General features: G+C 30.0%; 1 protein-coding gene across 1 annotated transcript; it reads left to right on the top strand.

The window, feature by feature from the left end:
• Positions 1-4,882: 4,882 nt before the first annotated feature.
• LOC136970641 (uncharacterized) lies at positions 4,883-16,243 on the top strand. The gene is made up of 3 exons (XM_067265104.1): positions 4,883-7,854; positions 10,381-10,421; positions 14,194-16,243. The coding sequence occupies exons 1-3, from the start codon at positions 5,613-5,615 to the stop codon at positions 14,197-14,199; spliced, it is 2,289 nt and encodes a 762-aa protein (XP_067121205.1). The 5' UTR covers positions 4,883-5,612; the 3' UTR covers positions 14,200-16,243.
• Positions 16,244-16,471: the final 228 nt, after the last annotated feature.

Below are 16,471 nucleotides of genomic sequence, written 5' to 3'. Positions count from 1 at the left end.
CGTCACAATGGTAGACTAAAATCCAAACTCTTTATATGGTTTTCGTTTTAACCTTTGTTATATTATAGTATTTGATTTATATAACTACAAAGGTTATCTTACGTAAAGGTTTAACACGCTGAGTGACCAGTAACACATTTTAAAAGTTCTTTATTCCTCTACTGTACACAATTTAAAGAATTTTTAAATTCATTGGACCTCTATAGCATTGTAACATAGTATTATACCAGTTTTTCAAGTTGATATTCCTAATAGTAGGCCTATATTGTTCTATCGGGGCCAGATCTGGATAGAAACAATAGGGATGATGTCCCTACCACAGTCACTTGACATTTTATTTATTATAACAATTATATCTTGAGATTTGATTCTATCTGCCCTTATATTCTAATGGGATGAAAGAGTGTTAAATATGTTACTATTTAATGTTGAAAAATACTACATATAAGGAATTACACTGCAATTATGTAGTATGTTGTTCATGAATTTATAATTAATGCAACTTTATTGTCTTACTCTACAATTAATTTCACCGTACAAAAGTACGTAATCTAAAGTAAACTGATGATAAAATTTATTGTTGGGAGGAGTCCAAAACTACTTTTGCAGCAATAAAAACTGAAGTACCGAACCGATTGTGGGTCTTAAACTTTTATGCGCTGCAATTTGTATTTATTTCTGTATGTGAAACTATTAAAATACATTTTAAAAAAAAGTATAAATGTTGTTTATATGTTCGAAACATAAAATAATCTTCTGTAGCGATTATTTTATAAGCGTGTCTTTGTTAAATGATTTGCAATAAACATTTTAGCACGGTTTTATTGCTGAATATCCTGTGGTATAATTAAAATTTAAAGCAAAATGGATATCGGTCGGTGCTGAATTACAAATCACTGTATTACTGAATTTTTTAAATTCATTTATACGCGCACACACTTATGCAGGCCTTCTCACAAGGCATAACAGCGGGCCTACTTGGTATAGGCTTCACATTTACGATGGCTTGGCTTTTCAGGCGCTTGTAAAATATATTTTAATTAAATAAAAAAAAAAAGCCTATTAACCGCTATATCGCTAGTCTTTGTGAAATTGGAATTTAATTGTGGAGGAAATAGAGGAAACCCCATCAGATCTCGATATTAATGTCAGTGGAGAATGAATGGCAACACAATGAAATTGTGATAAAAAATTAAATTACTTCCTTTTCCGGTGATGGATCCGGTTCCGAAAATCGATACATTTAATCACAGGGATGAATGTAGCAAATTTTGATACCAAAACCATTCTCTCCTATTTTAACTGTTTACTTGCCATAATGAAAATATAAAATTGATAAATATTAATAAAAATATAACTTATCTTCCTTAATACCTAAAAATTTATTGTTTCTCCTAACGAGTGTTGTGTTTAATTATTATTTTAAAAAGAAATTTAAACATGCAACATAAAAAGTAAACCTTTCTAATATTTAATTATTAACTTGAAAAATAAGTCTTAAATATGTTTATATTTTTACATTTAAAAAGGAAATTTTAATGTAATGAAAAAAAAATTAATAAATATTTTTAATAGGCAATAACTATTGATTATGTAAGTTTCGGGTAAACAACGTCTGTGACATTATTTTCCTTTGATTATTACTTCACTGCATAGCATCGAAGATGTTTAGTAAAGCCTGAAATTGCATAAAAATCTTCCATTTTTGATCATCATCATCATTACGATCTTTCTAGTTAAAACTGATTGAATGTTATTATTTTCAATGCAAGTAATTTAAAACAAGAAGGAAAAATTCAGGTGTTTGTATTTTACAGATGATCTCAATGATGAAGGAAAAGATTTTTCTATTATTTTCATTTTTAAATAATCTATCCTTATACATAAAAATATATCTTCTTACTAATATATAAATAGAAATTCTTATTGTTGGAGTAGTCACCTGAAAAGAATAATAATCTCCTAGCTCTAGTCTTGTAATCACTAAATAACGTTTTATCCTTGTCTCACATCACCTTTACGTATGCTTTAGGCCTGTACACTCTCAGTAATTCTGCACTCTTGCTGATTAGGAATAGTCTCTCGGCCCCACGATAGGCTAATTATGAAGTTTGAAAAGTTGTTAAGTAAGCCAATAACTTCTGCAAATACGGGATATATTGTGTGTTATTTCTTTGGTGTCATAGATCATTGGCGAATTGTATCAGAAACTTCGTAAATTAGTTATAATTTACTTATTTATTAAGAACAACTTTTGATACAATGGATTGAGTTGTTAGGATAAGACAATGCAACAAAAAGAAATGACTGGGATGCCACGTACGAATACTTTCTACGAGAGAAGCTTGCTTCTATTTAGGTGTTGTAGAAGTGAAGAAAACCCGAAAAACACTACACAGCACGAGAATCCACGCCAACCCGTCGGACGAGCGTGAACCCCCGATCAACTACAATATTCAAAATGTATCGAGAATTATTTTATCCGCTAAATAATTATGCAATGAAAATCCTCATAATATATTTTCCTATTAATAAGTCTTATGAGATGAACATTATCTTGTATGATGTAAATATTGTTCTCTCGTGACTAATGAGAGCGTTAAGATTTGAATTGAAGGAATGCCCGTCATAGATCGTATTTTTCAATAAATTTAACTCAACGAATATTAATTATTATATTAAAATTCATCGGATTATCGGATGAAGAGAAATTCATGAAAAACCCTTATTAAGATCATTTTTTTCTAGAGTTGTTGTATGATTTTTCTCAGGAAGCATAACCGATCTGCTGATTACATAATCAGCTTCAAATTACTCATTGTAGTAGAGCCCATACCAAATAATTAAGCCAATATGGATGAAATGTAGAGAAAAATTCTCGATTCAAGCTGTCCTTAGAGAACGAAGAATTGAATTCAAGCCTAAATGAAGATGGAAGAATTTCGTGGTGATAATTACACCCAGTAATTATAATTATGGTTGGTTTGGGGTCCCCTGTTGCCGTGGGCCCTAGGCAATTCCCCTTTCGCCCGTAGGATGATGCACCGTTGCATTGCCTACAACTTTGCTGATTATTTTCAGTTACTGAATGAAGTCAAATATGAGGAGGCCAGTAAAGTTCGTATCCAAAAAGCCTAGTATTTTTATGTTAAAAAAGTCATAATAGGAAAGTAAATTATAGATTATTTTAATTCGTGAAAAATGTTTGTATTATTGATTTTATTCATACATTTTTATGGCTTTCGAGAGAGATGAGGCCCGACATTCGTGAATCATTTACCTCCCGTCTCGCCTTTCTCAGTTCTTGTATATGGTCTAGTTCAATAAAGATTCATTTCTTACTAGGCCTATATTAAAAACGCCATAAAATGACGCTCTTTCCAATCTAAAAATATAATAATTTTGCCCGGAACAAGCTCACACTCCCTCGATTAAAATAACTTTTTTCCCCTTCACATGATTAATTCATAGTAGCCATTTCAAGGTTATTAAGATCTATCACTTAGAATCTAGAAGTTTATATTGAAATGGACGGTAAGGAATAACTTATACACAGATAAATGAGTAAGTTCTGTCTTTACTTAAATTCTTTCGAGGAATCCTAATTCATATCAACGATCTTCATGTATTTTTAATGGATCGAGTCTATGATAAGTTAATTAACTTATTTAAAGATCGATAAACACGATTAACCGGTTATGACAATTATCGGGCCATAGTCATCGACTAAAATTGATTATATATCGATTTATTCAACACGGGCCCCCAACATAGTCAGGTGGGGATGACGTTTGAATTGACTGTCTCGTCCCATTCATACTACACCATTTAAAAATATATATGTACAGTACACAATTAAAAATTTTAATGTAACACTTTAACAAGGCATATTTTCATGCCTCATTCTTATTTACTTGAATTATTCCTTATCAATGTTAACATACTGTAGTTAAAAAAACAGGAAAGAGTGACTCTCTCTTGGAAAAAAACAATGGATTTTAACCCTCATAGGAGAGAGAAAATCCAGATGTTTCTCGTACAGGCACCTATAGGATGGTTATAAATACACGAATTAATACATGTATTAAAACTGTAGACATTCAAGTATTTATAGCCTTGCTACAGGAGGTTTTCTTGCAATTATTTTTGCAATTACAAATTAAAAAAAAGTATGCTTGAAGTATGCTTTCTTATAGAAAAATTATAAATATCTGAAAGTTTACAGACCTTTTTTTGAAATTAATAAGCTTATTATTGATTTATAGAAGTTCAATGAAACTAGAAGTTTGTAAAGTATTTAAATAGGAGAATTTATAGGAAAAATCTAGAGATCTGGAAGTTTTATAATCCTGTAAACTTAATAATTAAGAAAGTCAATTATTAAATAAAATTTCATACATTTAAAGTATTAAAACTGACGTTAAAATTTCATTTAATATGAATTTTTTGGTTATAAAATTTGATATTAAAATGATTTTTAAGAAAATATAAAATGGCTGGAAGGAATTTTGATTGATTAATATTTAAAATTATTATGAAAGATGTGAGGGAATGTCAAAGTATAAAGTTCAAAAAATATCAAATTATCGTGTAACGTTAGCGATTAGTAACAGAAAGTACTTTTAGAAAAATTTATCTTTCGTTCAAATACTTATAAATAACATTATGAATGGTTAGGAGAATATTTTTAGTGAAGATTCTTAGAAAATATGAGAATTGAAGGTTGAAAGACCGAGAACACGTGTTGTTTTTTTAAAGTGATTTTGATTAAATTTGATAGAAAATGTGATATATTTTACGAATAGAATTATATAAAAAGGATTTTTATTTGACTATTGTGGTTTTAGTTAATTGTTTCTCTTGCTTTTCAGATGACACAACTCCACCTAGAATTGTCAATAGACCGGTAGAGGGTAGAGGGAGTTTACTAGGGTTGCTATGGAAACTGACATTGGTCATTGCAATGGCGCATTGGCAGTTAAACATGGCGGACAGGATGTAAAGGGGCGGAGGCGTCGATCGCCTAAACGGCGTGGCCCCCTGTTTATTGAGGTTCCATCCCCCGACAAATTGAGGACAGGTGGTATTCATTAAAAGAAAGGTAGGGGGTCTATAATCCCACCTGCTTTAAACTCCCTCTTTCTCTCTGTTTGTCTGTCTCCCCCCTGTGTCAGCTGTAGTTAGGCTATCGAGCAAGGCCATAATGGATGCTGCAGGGATCGGAAACTGGGGTGCTTTCGGTCAGCTGGTTACAGTGATAGCAGCTGCACTCGCGGCGGTTTTATATTATAGTGGATAATGTGAGGAAAACAAACGAGGATCAGGGGGATACTTCACAGACTCAAATAAAGACTAAACACGCTCAGGTGAATTATCCCCCTACCTGGGGGATATTTGGTAGGGCCTTCCAATGCGGGCGACCCTACTTCGGTAGTAGGTCCCCACTACGTTCAATTTGGGAGATTCGAGATGACGTAGATAAACAGCGCTCCCTGGCGTTCGAGGAAACGGACTCTTGCCAAACACGGGGGACGAAAATAGTTTCGGGACCAAGTCCGTCAGCGGCTTCCAACGATAAGATTACACAGACGGGAGTCGAGTCACCCCTTGAGATGGATTCAGTCTGGTTTGGGGACCGTAACCATGACGACGCGCCTGTCCGATCGATTTTCGACGAGCAGAGTCGCTTAGTATTACCTGTCGCAGTTAACAGTTACCTGACCGATTTGTGCGAAAATATGGATAAAGACGGAAACGACGTCACGTATACTTCCGACAGGTGCATAACGGAAAGCCATGCTCGTCTGCAACGCCTGTTAGAGCGTGATATGGAACGACAAGCCCGAAAAGCCCATCTGACTACGGACGAGAGCGATAGAATCAGGGAGAGGATGAAATGTGGCAGACAGAAATGGTTGCAAGACATCGAAAAGGATTGGGAGCAGTTCAACGTCGAAGCTTGCATCGACAACGATGCTAGGTTCGAAAGAGACCGTATGCCAGCCATACCGGAGAGGAAAGCTGTCGAGGTCTGTACGTCAGTCGCCGGTGCCGGTGTGTCAGTGGCAGCGACTTCACCCGGCGCACATTCTGCAGCTCCTACAACGTCGGCTCGTTCTCACGAGGTGGTGCTAACTACGAAACCTGTCATTCCCGGCACAAACCGCTATTTTTTCGTACAGGAACCCATTAAACGATTTTCGGGCAATGTTATCAGTTCTTTTAAACAGCCTAAATACAGAGAATTTTCTACTCTGGTGAGACAGGACACCGAGAGCGGCAGACAGGTCCCGTTGCTAGGCAACGGCGATGATCGTTGTTTGTTGCTCGAGGAGCCGGTCGATGACACTTTTTCTTCTAAGACGACGGATGACAAAAATTGTGTCGCGGAATCTACTGACGAAAATTCGGTTAGCACGTCTGTTGTGGTCGCACGGGAGACACCGAAACATCAAATTGTCATGAGTCCTAATAGGCTACATCCCGGTAGTCAGTCTGCTAATTCTGAAGCATCAGTCGACAAGGACGTTAAGAGAGCCGACGTTGTTAAACCCCCCATTCCTCCATCGTCTCTATTAATACCAAACAAATCCGAATCGAGTAGGCGATTGTTTAAGGCTAGACAGCAGTTTTTTGAAAATTTATGCCACGCTTCCAACGACAAAAGTCCCGATTGTGTTCAGAAATTGAGAAGATTTCAGCAATCTGCCAGAGAAGCGCGTTACCGTTTGGCATGTAGCACCCCTGATTTGAAACTGTTAGAAGAAAAGATTCGATTGACACTTCCGAGACCAATTCCTGTGGAAGTGGCACCGAAAAGCAAAGTGGCACCTCCTACGCAACCCGCATGGCCACAACTGTCGAAGAAATGTTTAGTCAAACGTTATAGTAAGAGTGTAGGGTATCTCGAGACGGATATCGACACTTTAGAAAGCAGAACCGTTCAGGAAACAAGTTTACATTACATTCACACGCAGACTATGTTAACAAATAAGAAAAGACCGGAAGAATCGGAAAATCGTACTCGCAGCGTGGATTATTTAGTAAGCAGTGGAAGCAAAACACCCGAAAATCCTTTAGGACGAACTAAATCCGAATACGAAATCCGATTTGAGAAATCACTCCAAAATTTACAGGTACCAGAATGGTACAAACAATCAAAATGGAGTCACACAAACAAAGACGGTTTCTTATTAAAGAAAAAGAGGGATAAAGGTTGGCAGGGTCTAAGGTCTAGAGCCACTTCCACTTTATCTATGACTAATCTCAACCACCGTTCGTCTAAGGGTGGGATGATATCGGCGGGTCAAAGCCCTACATCATCTACAGGGTCATTATCACGTTGGAGTAGTACAAAATTATCAACTGCCAGTGGACCAGTTTTTAGTTGGAACGTGTATCGTTCTAACAAACAACCTTATTTAGGTTGGAGAGCTTCGTCTACACAATCACCAACAAGTAGCAACCAGTCTATAGGTTCGACTCCAACCTCTCCTGATCCTAGCTGTGATTCTACGTCGAGGAAGGTGTTACGGTTTCTTGGTCAGGAAGTACCAGTTGTAGCCAGTTTACAGGACGTCACAGAAGTCATAGACAAGAGTGAATTGGAGGAAGAAAAATCACCCGGAGCTCAAAGTGATCGTTTAGACATACCAAGAGACAGATATTCTTATATAGAAAGCATATTTAATAGTGATAGTTGCATACCGCAACGTTCGTGCAGAGGACGAGGAAAATTTGATAGAAATAAAATATTATGGATTGAATCTTCCTTCGTTGGTAAAAGGGCTACGACCTCCGTTGCTGTGGCTAGAGATGAGGAGGATGAAAAACCAATTATTCACAATGGATCTGGTAAGTTTATATTGCTCTGGACTGTTTTACATTCTTATTCACTATATAAACTTTCAACTTTTTTTACATTAAATGCATAATTTATTAAACACTTACTAAAGCCATGTAATTGTTACTATATTGTTTCAATACACTGTATAACCTACATATACAGAGTATAGGAGATTTTAGAATACCTTATACTGTATACACTACATGGATATTAGAGCTTCTCTAGAATACCCTTTATATAATGTATTGTCTATAGATATGTATATAAGGTATTTTAAGTCTTTAAAGCCCTATATTATTAAATCCTTTTGTTATGAAAGTGTGAAATGAACATCAGAAATTTGTTTAATTCTACAAAATAAAAAAAATTTATTGATATATTATTAAATAAAAACAATATGTATTATTTTAATACATGTAACTTAAAAAGTAATGCATATTTAATGGCAAAAAAGTGCTTACAAAAATATTTTGCTTTCTAAAACTACTTATTTTGTAAAATTTAAGGAAAGTAAAAAGGAAAAAATAACTAAAAGCATCTGATATTAAATTCTAACTTATTAAAATTTCAAATATTCTAAGATAATTTTTTTTTTAAAGCAGTAAGGCAATGGTTAATGTATTAAAACTTTCTTTTTAACAGTAGAAAATTACTTTTCAGAAGGAAAAGAAAAGAGAGAAAGTTATCTTTTATAAGATTTATAACTGCAAAAATTAATTTAAAAAGTAATAATAACACTTTTAAGATATTAATAATAAAAATTTATTTTATATGATTATAAATTTAAAAGGAAATTAAATATTTTCATAACAAAAATACTTCTTTTTTTTTTTAAATGAAAAAGTAATTCTTATTTATTAAAAATAAGATTAAAAATACTTTTATTAATTAAAATTGTTGTTTAATTTAAAAATTTTAAAATTCTATACTTAATATATTATAAAATACTTTTACATATTTAAAAGTTGAAGTTTTAAATGCCTTTATGAATAAATAAATACAATATTTATGTATATTAAATGTTAGAATGTCTCTCTGTCTGGTATCTGTTTCCTATACATTCTAAATCCTTGAACAAATCCGGATAGTAAGTCTCTAGGATCCTGTGGAATATATACCCGAGCAACTCCTAAGTTCATCCCCTCGATACTATATGATAATTTAAGTTTAAAGCATTATTACAGGAGTTAGAAATGCGCGACGATTAATAAAGATGCCGCACAGTTACAAATCACGTTCTTAGTGATGGTTTCGAAGAGTATAAGATCTTCTAGATTTAGAAGGTGTTAATTTGAATTGGCCTAAAATAAATAACCTTTTAATAAGGTTTCAATTGAAATTTTTCTCCTCATGTCTGCAATCTGCTATTAGTTTGTAAAATTTGTTGTTTATTGTATGGATTTTCACACACAGAAGCAAAATATATAAATTCTTACAAGAAAATAATTGATTTTATTTATAAATATATTTAAAAACTTGTTTAAATCTGTAAGAGAAAGATCAATTGATCTTATAATGTCATGTTTTATATTTATAGACATTTTATATAATTCATAAAATTCTTTGATCAATAAATTGAATTAAATTGATCATAAAAATATATTTTGTTAAATATTTTATTTGATGATAATTAAATAAGGAGGATTTTTTTATTCCACGAAAAACATTCTTACTTAATTATTTTAATAATTAATGGTATTAAATAAAACTTTCTCAAAAATATAATATGTTATGTAGTAAACAATGCCTAAGAATATCTTAAAATATAATTTATAAAGGAAATTAAACATTTAAATTTTGTTAATTACATAAAATTTATTTATTATATTATTTAAAATTTTAATTATTTATAAAAATTAAATAAAAATTTGCCAAAATTATCATTTTTTTTTTATTGAGAGATTTTTGAAGAATTTAGGAATATTTTTTTGCATATTAAAATTCATTATTATTATTCAATTTTTTTAAAGATATTTGCCATTAATATTGCATACTAATAATAAAAATAAAAGTAATAAAGTTTATAACCGTATAAAATATTAAAATATAATTTTTATAAGTTATTAAGCATTTTTAATTTTGCTAATTGACATTAAATTTATGTTATTTCTCATGTTTTATGTTAAGTATAAGGTTACCAGCTTCATTTAATTTATAGAAAATTGTAAATATGCTTCGAAAAATTTATCTTACGGAAAATAGCAATATAATCCACTTTATACTTATAAAATTAAATATATTTAATGGATAAAATTAATATTCATCCTTTAATTAATGCCATATTCATTTTTATTTCATTAATATTTCTGTTGTTTCCTGTTAAAATTATTGCTTGAATAATAATTCTAGTAGTTATATAAGTCTTATAATATATTCTTTAAGCTTCATATTATTGTTTTCAACTAATTTAGATATTATCTTTGTATTATGTAATAATTTTTAAGGTTTAATGTTATTATATATACTATATTTTTATATTATTTTATAATTATTTACAATTTTATGTATAATTTTGCATTATTTATTTCTTGCAGCAGATGATGTTTGGTCTTATAAACAAAAGCGGATTACAAGGGTTTGTGAATTCAGCTTATTAATTATAGTATTATATTTATTTCTAACTTATATAATTGAAACAAATTTATTTACGTTTTGCAACCTTTGATATTATTGTATTTATGTGTACATAATTTATTATATAAATCTATACATATCTACAGTATAATAATTTATATATATCTTAAGTCTATTGCACAAATTTATGTTATGCATACATTTTAATCACTTACATAAAAATAAAATTATAAAAACATAAATTCACTTATTTTTTCCATAATTTTATTTATTATAACTTCAAACATTCCTCATTTCTCTCTTTATTTTGTGATAAAACTTGCAAAAACATTACAAAGTTCTTTCAAATATATACTTTTCTTTATCAAATATGATAAGAAAATTGTTTATTTAATGATTTCATTTATAAAAAATGAAAGTTTTTTTTATTTTTTAAACAGAAAATTAATTATATTTGAAGATATAATGATTAATTAAACAGTAATGGAATTAATTAGGATGTACATAGTTTAGGAAATGATAAACTTATTTATATATAGGATATACCAATGAAGGAAGTAAGACATTATCATTGAGGATATGCCAGCTTAAATATATATTTATTATGATTTTTTCCATATCTGTTTGTTGTATTGACACAAATATAATAATAGTAATTAATATCATGCTGATATTTTACTATTTCTCAATAAAATACAATCATTTTTTAAGTGTTGCATAACATATGTCTGTGCTCATTTTGAATTTAAAATTCAGAAATTTTATAACAAATTCTTTGTATTTTTTTTCAATAATATTATATTTACTTTTATATATTCCTTACGTAATATATTTTTTAATTAATAACCTAGCAATACATTTAATTATACAGCTTGTAGTTTGAATAACTGAATAAATATAGGAAATAATTATTTACATTACTATCCAAGATAAGTTTGAGTTTATTTAATGTGTTTTCTGTTGGGTGAAAATTAAATACTTTATAAATTTATTTGTATAAATGTATATATTATTCTAGAACAGTATAAATTCTTTAGTATTCATTAAATATATAAAATTCTGGAATTATTATTATTATTGATTAGGAAAATGGATTTTAAAAGTTTATATTTTCTATTCAAAAACAGGAGATAATTTAGAAAAAGCGTTTTTATAATGTTTTATACACCTTCTAGATGATTTCAATGCCATAAAAACATAACCAGGATAATGGTACTGAGAAATAATAAATAGGATAACCTTTACCAAATAATATATCAGCTATTGTGTTCATAATTTGGCCTTAAATAATTGTTAAATACATGAAATAAATAATAGACTGTACTCATTTCATACCTCTACAGTACATAACCTACAATTTATGCGCTCTGGCTTTCAAATATCCGTTAAAATATAAAAGTGTTAAAGTAATTACGTTTAACAGAATATCCGACAATTGAAACTTTTGAATATTTATGTGTTCTAGAGGAAGTAAAGCAGGTAGATCACTAGTATTGAAGCTTCAGTGAATAATACAAAGTAGGACAACTGTAAATATACTAGCTCAATGTCTATATAAATGATGTTCATATCATAATTAATTCTAGTTAAGATATAAACCCATACAGGAATTTAATACAGGGACCAATCTTTTTGCCTGCCTATTTTTATCACTTCAGAAATCGTATTTATTTTCTATATAAACATAAAAATCTGCTGATGTAACCGAATTATCCTTGCATTGTTCCATCTTACGCAGAAAGAGTATTAGTAAATATCGATTGAACCTATTTAAACATATCACTAAGAAGCATTTTCTTGTAAATATTACTTACATAATAATATTCCCAATTACGAACGGTCATTTAAATACATCTAATTTTAATTATAATTTATATATACGCGTATAAAATTAGATTAAATGCAGTTATAATGTAGGCCACTTAATTTTAATACGTAAACAGGCAATATAGAAGTCGCGATAGTGAACAAATTTATTGCCCTTTAATATTTTATATAAATTAATATAAAGAGTGAAAAATAAGAGAATTAATGTTTTAAATACACTTCTTAATTATATTAGTAATTGCTTATTTGAATTATTAAACTAAATTTCAGAAGCAGTAAAAATTGCTAGTTGTATGACATAAATTACTTCGGAAGGCGCAATTTAATGCTTAATTTCCTTTAATTAAACATTGCATAAATCTCTTCAGTTAAAGTTGTGAAAATATTATAAAAATATGCAAACATTTTTGGTTAATGTTACCTATGGTTTCAAGATGGCGGCTCGTCTCCGATCCCAGCAATCAGAAGACAGGGAACAGTGGGGAGGCACGTTCTAACCTAACCTAACCTAACCTATTCTAATAAATTACCATAATTATTAGCAACCAAATTATTAGAACATGTTAGGTTAGGTTAGAACGTGCGTCCCCACTGTTCCCTGTCTTCTGATTGCTGGGATCGGAGACGAGCCGCCATCTTGGAACCATAGGTAACATTAACCAAATTTTTAAATATATATTTATGCATTCTCATGTTTTTCAATTACTAAAAGTGGCTATAGTAATTAATTTTATCACCAGTTAAATATACCCCTAAGCTGTTAGGTATGTTTAGGTATGTCTGACAAAAATAATTATTTTCTGTTAGAAAAACTGTTATAATTACAGAAATATGAAGCGTGGGCCATGTCATTGATATATAAAAAATCTATAAAGTAAAATAACGTGACTTCAATTTGGTAGATAAAAGAAAGAAACGACACAGGCGTGAAATTCGAGTAAGCACTCTCGTAGGGGAACATCGGATAGAAGGGGGAAGGAGGAGAAGGAAGAGGAGGAGGATACAAATATAGAAATTTGTGACAAGTCAAAAAGTATTACAGGGGTGAGATTCGAGGAAATGTTAAATATTTATAAAGTATATTCCCCGCTGACATCATTAATTACTATGACGCTTTCGCTTTGATCCGAGTGTAGAAAAGAGTTCCAAGCTGGCGAGGTTACAATATAAATTATAACGTTTCCAATTAATAATTAGTTAATTAGAGAGTAACGTATTTTGTTCCCAATTGCTAATTAAGAATATAAACAATTTGCAACGCTAACTTCTAATCAATTTTTTCAACGTAACAAGAGCTAAGGCTGTATAACAGTTCCAATTCACGCCATGACGATTTGTCACTGTTATTTGAAAGCAAACTGGTTATATAGTACAATTTAAACAGGCTTGTTTAAATATATAATTGTTTAAACGCATTTTCTCGACCAGTCGCGCGGGCACTAAATCACTATAAAGTGTGATTTACAGTGTATACAGTATTTTCTCGTCGTTTATTAGTCTTATCTGACTATTATTATTCAATATTTTATACATAATTGAAGAGTGAAGCGACGTTGCGCCGTTCGGTCTTTAGGGATGCTTACAATTATTAGTAAAATATGGGCTTTCAATTTAAAAAGAATTGTTTTTATTTATTATATATATTTATTTTGGTTAATGTAACCCTTGGTGCCAAGATGGCGGCTCGTCTCTGATTCCAGCAAGGAAACAGTGGGACGCACGTTCTAACTTAACCTAACCTATTCTAATAAATTACCATAATTATTAGCAACAAAATTATTAGGTTAGGTTAGGTTAGAACGTGCTTCCCACTGTTTCCTTGCTGGAATCAGAGACGAGCCGCCATCTTGGCACCAAGGGTTACATTAATCTTTATTTTGAATATATAAATGTTATTTTTTAATTTGAGCATATAATAAATTTTATTTTTCGCATGGAATTTTCAGATTTAATCCGGAACTGCTACAATATTTGTTAAAGAAATGATTGGAGTTGTGCCAACATTATCATATTTTTGTTAAAGATCTAAAAGTTTTCTGTGTTTATTCATAGAATTGTTAGTTATACATTTTTATTGTTATCGTTTTGTAAAAATTCGCACGTTATTGCATTTGTAATTTATTATGTTTATGTTTTATTATTATGTTTATGCACCTAATGTTTAATAAATTTGATCATGTGGTTTTCATGTTCCGAGTTAACTATATAAATCATTGTAACTAAACCTTATAAAGTTTAATGCATATAAATAAATCTGTATTACTCATAACTATGGTTTCATAATTCGGCATTTCTTACGGTCCATGCCACACGAATTATGAATTCGCATGACGTGTGCCACATGATTTATGAATTGTGGAATCATTTATGCCTCCCATACCTTTACAATGTGCACGATTTAAATCTGTGGTTCTCGAGAATCGTGGTTTCTAATTTGGGATTTCGAGTGGGATTTGCGTCACGAATTGTGCTGTGGAATTAATTTTAAAGAGGTCTTTAAAAATAAGATTAATCCATATACGTGAAGCCGTGGTTCTCATAATTGTGGTTTCACAATTTGACACTTCGTGTGGCCCATGCCACTTGAATTGTGCATTCGCATGACGTGTGCCACATGATTTACGAATTGTGGAATTATTGTAAGTTATCTCCTAAACTTTCATAAAATTATGCTAATGTGCATGAATTAACTCAAGAATCGTGATTTTTAATTTGGGATTTAAGTGGAACACTTAGTTTACAAATTACGCGTGCCATACGAATTGTGGAGTGTGGGATTAACTTTAAAGAAATATTTAAAATAAGGTTAATGTTTATAAACGAAGTCTGTGCTATCCCAAAGATTGTAGTTGCGCAATTTGGAATTTTATATGACACATCCACGCGAATTATGAATTCATATGGAGCGTCACATGAATTTTAAATTGCGGAATTAGTTGTAATTTATCACATAAAATCCCTATAAAGTAACGTTAATGATTATGAATTTAAAACTGTGGTTTTTAAGGTGTAGTATTCAAATTTGTGGTATCACGTGGCATGCCACGTGAAACTCCCAACTGTTTCCTAAAAGAAAGCGTGAGAAATGTGTACAAGAACAGATCCAAAACATTTAAAAATTGTAAGCAATTGTTTTAAATGTATAATTTTCTTTTAGTTATTCAAACTTTTGTTGTAAATAGAACTTTTTCATCTATAAAGGTCAATTTAAGAAATTTATAAGAGTACCGTTCGATAGTGAAATAGAAGATGATAATGATGCTCGATCATCACGCATCTAATAACAAATACGAAAGTATTAAGTCATTAGCATTAAAAAAAAATTATTAAATTGACCCGTATTCATGAAATTGATCTATCAAACTATTGTATATCTATTTAAGCATATCTATCTATCTATATATATATACATAAATATATATATATAAATATATTATGTAAAATTGTACAGTGCATGTATTTTAATGTTAAATAATTCAACATTAAAGATATTTATTACTCTGTAGATTATTTCCTATAATTTATTTCATGAAAGAAGAAATTCTTTAATTAAAACAAATAATAATAATAATAAAAAGAGAGAGATTATTTTATAATTTTTGCAATTAAACAAATAAAATAATGATTTATTTTATGTGAAAAAAAATACATTTCTTGACTTTATTACCTTTATTTATTTATTTTTTAATTAATTTTTTCGTGTATTTGTATATAGGAAATATTTACTGTATATTTGAGTATTATTCTATATTAAATTTATATATATATATATTTAAAAAAATTAATTTTTATGGTTAATAACAACACGAATTTTCTTCTTTCATGACAGTTATGCTGCTAAGTATGTTCAATTTGTGCCTTTTTGACAAATCTACCGTCCATGTTGTTTCTCCTTGTTGTTTTCTTTGTCTTTCATAAACTTGTATATGTATAAAATAATAATAATGATAATTATTGATTTTCGAGAATAAATTACAATTAGTTATGTTTCTGTAATTATTATTAATTTATATTTTAATTCATAATACACCCGCACGCTTCATTATTATTTATTAATATAATTACATTATACATAAATCATTAAGAAAAATATAAAATAATTTTTTATATAAACAATAATCTTAAAGTTAAAATTTACAAAGATCTACTTTTATATTTAATTCTTTACACATAAATCTATAATTTATATCTAACCACGTTACTCCACAGATTCTGAATTAGTTA

Source organism: Centruroides vittatus, unplaced genomic scaffold, assembly GCF_030686945.1.
Source record: "Centruroides vittatus isolate TY-2023 unplaced genomic scaffold, ASM3068694v2 contig_1049, whole genome shotgun sequence".
Classification (NCBI taxonomy): Eukaryota; Metazoa; Arthropoda; class Arachnida; order Scorpiones; family Buthidae; genus Centruroides; species Centruroides vittatus.
The sequence above is the reverse complement of the archived record's forward strand: the minus strand, read 5'-3'. Positions and strand labels throughout refer to the sequence as shown.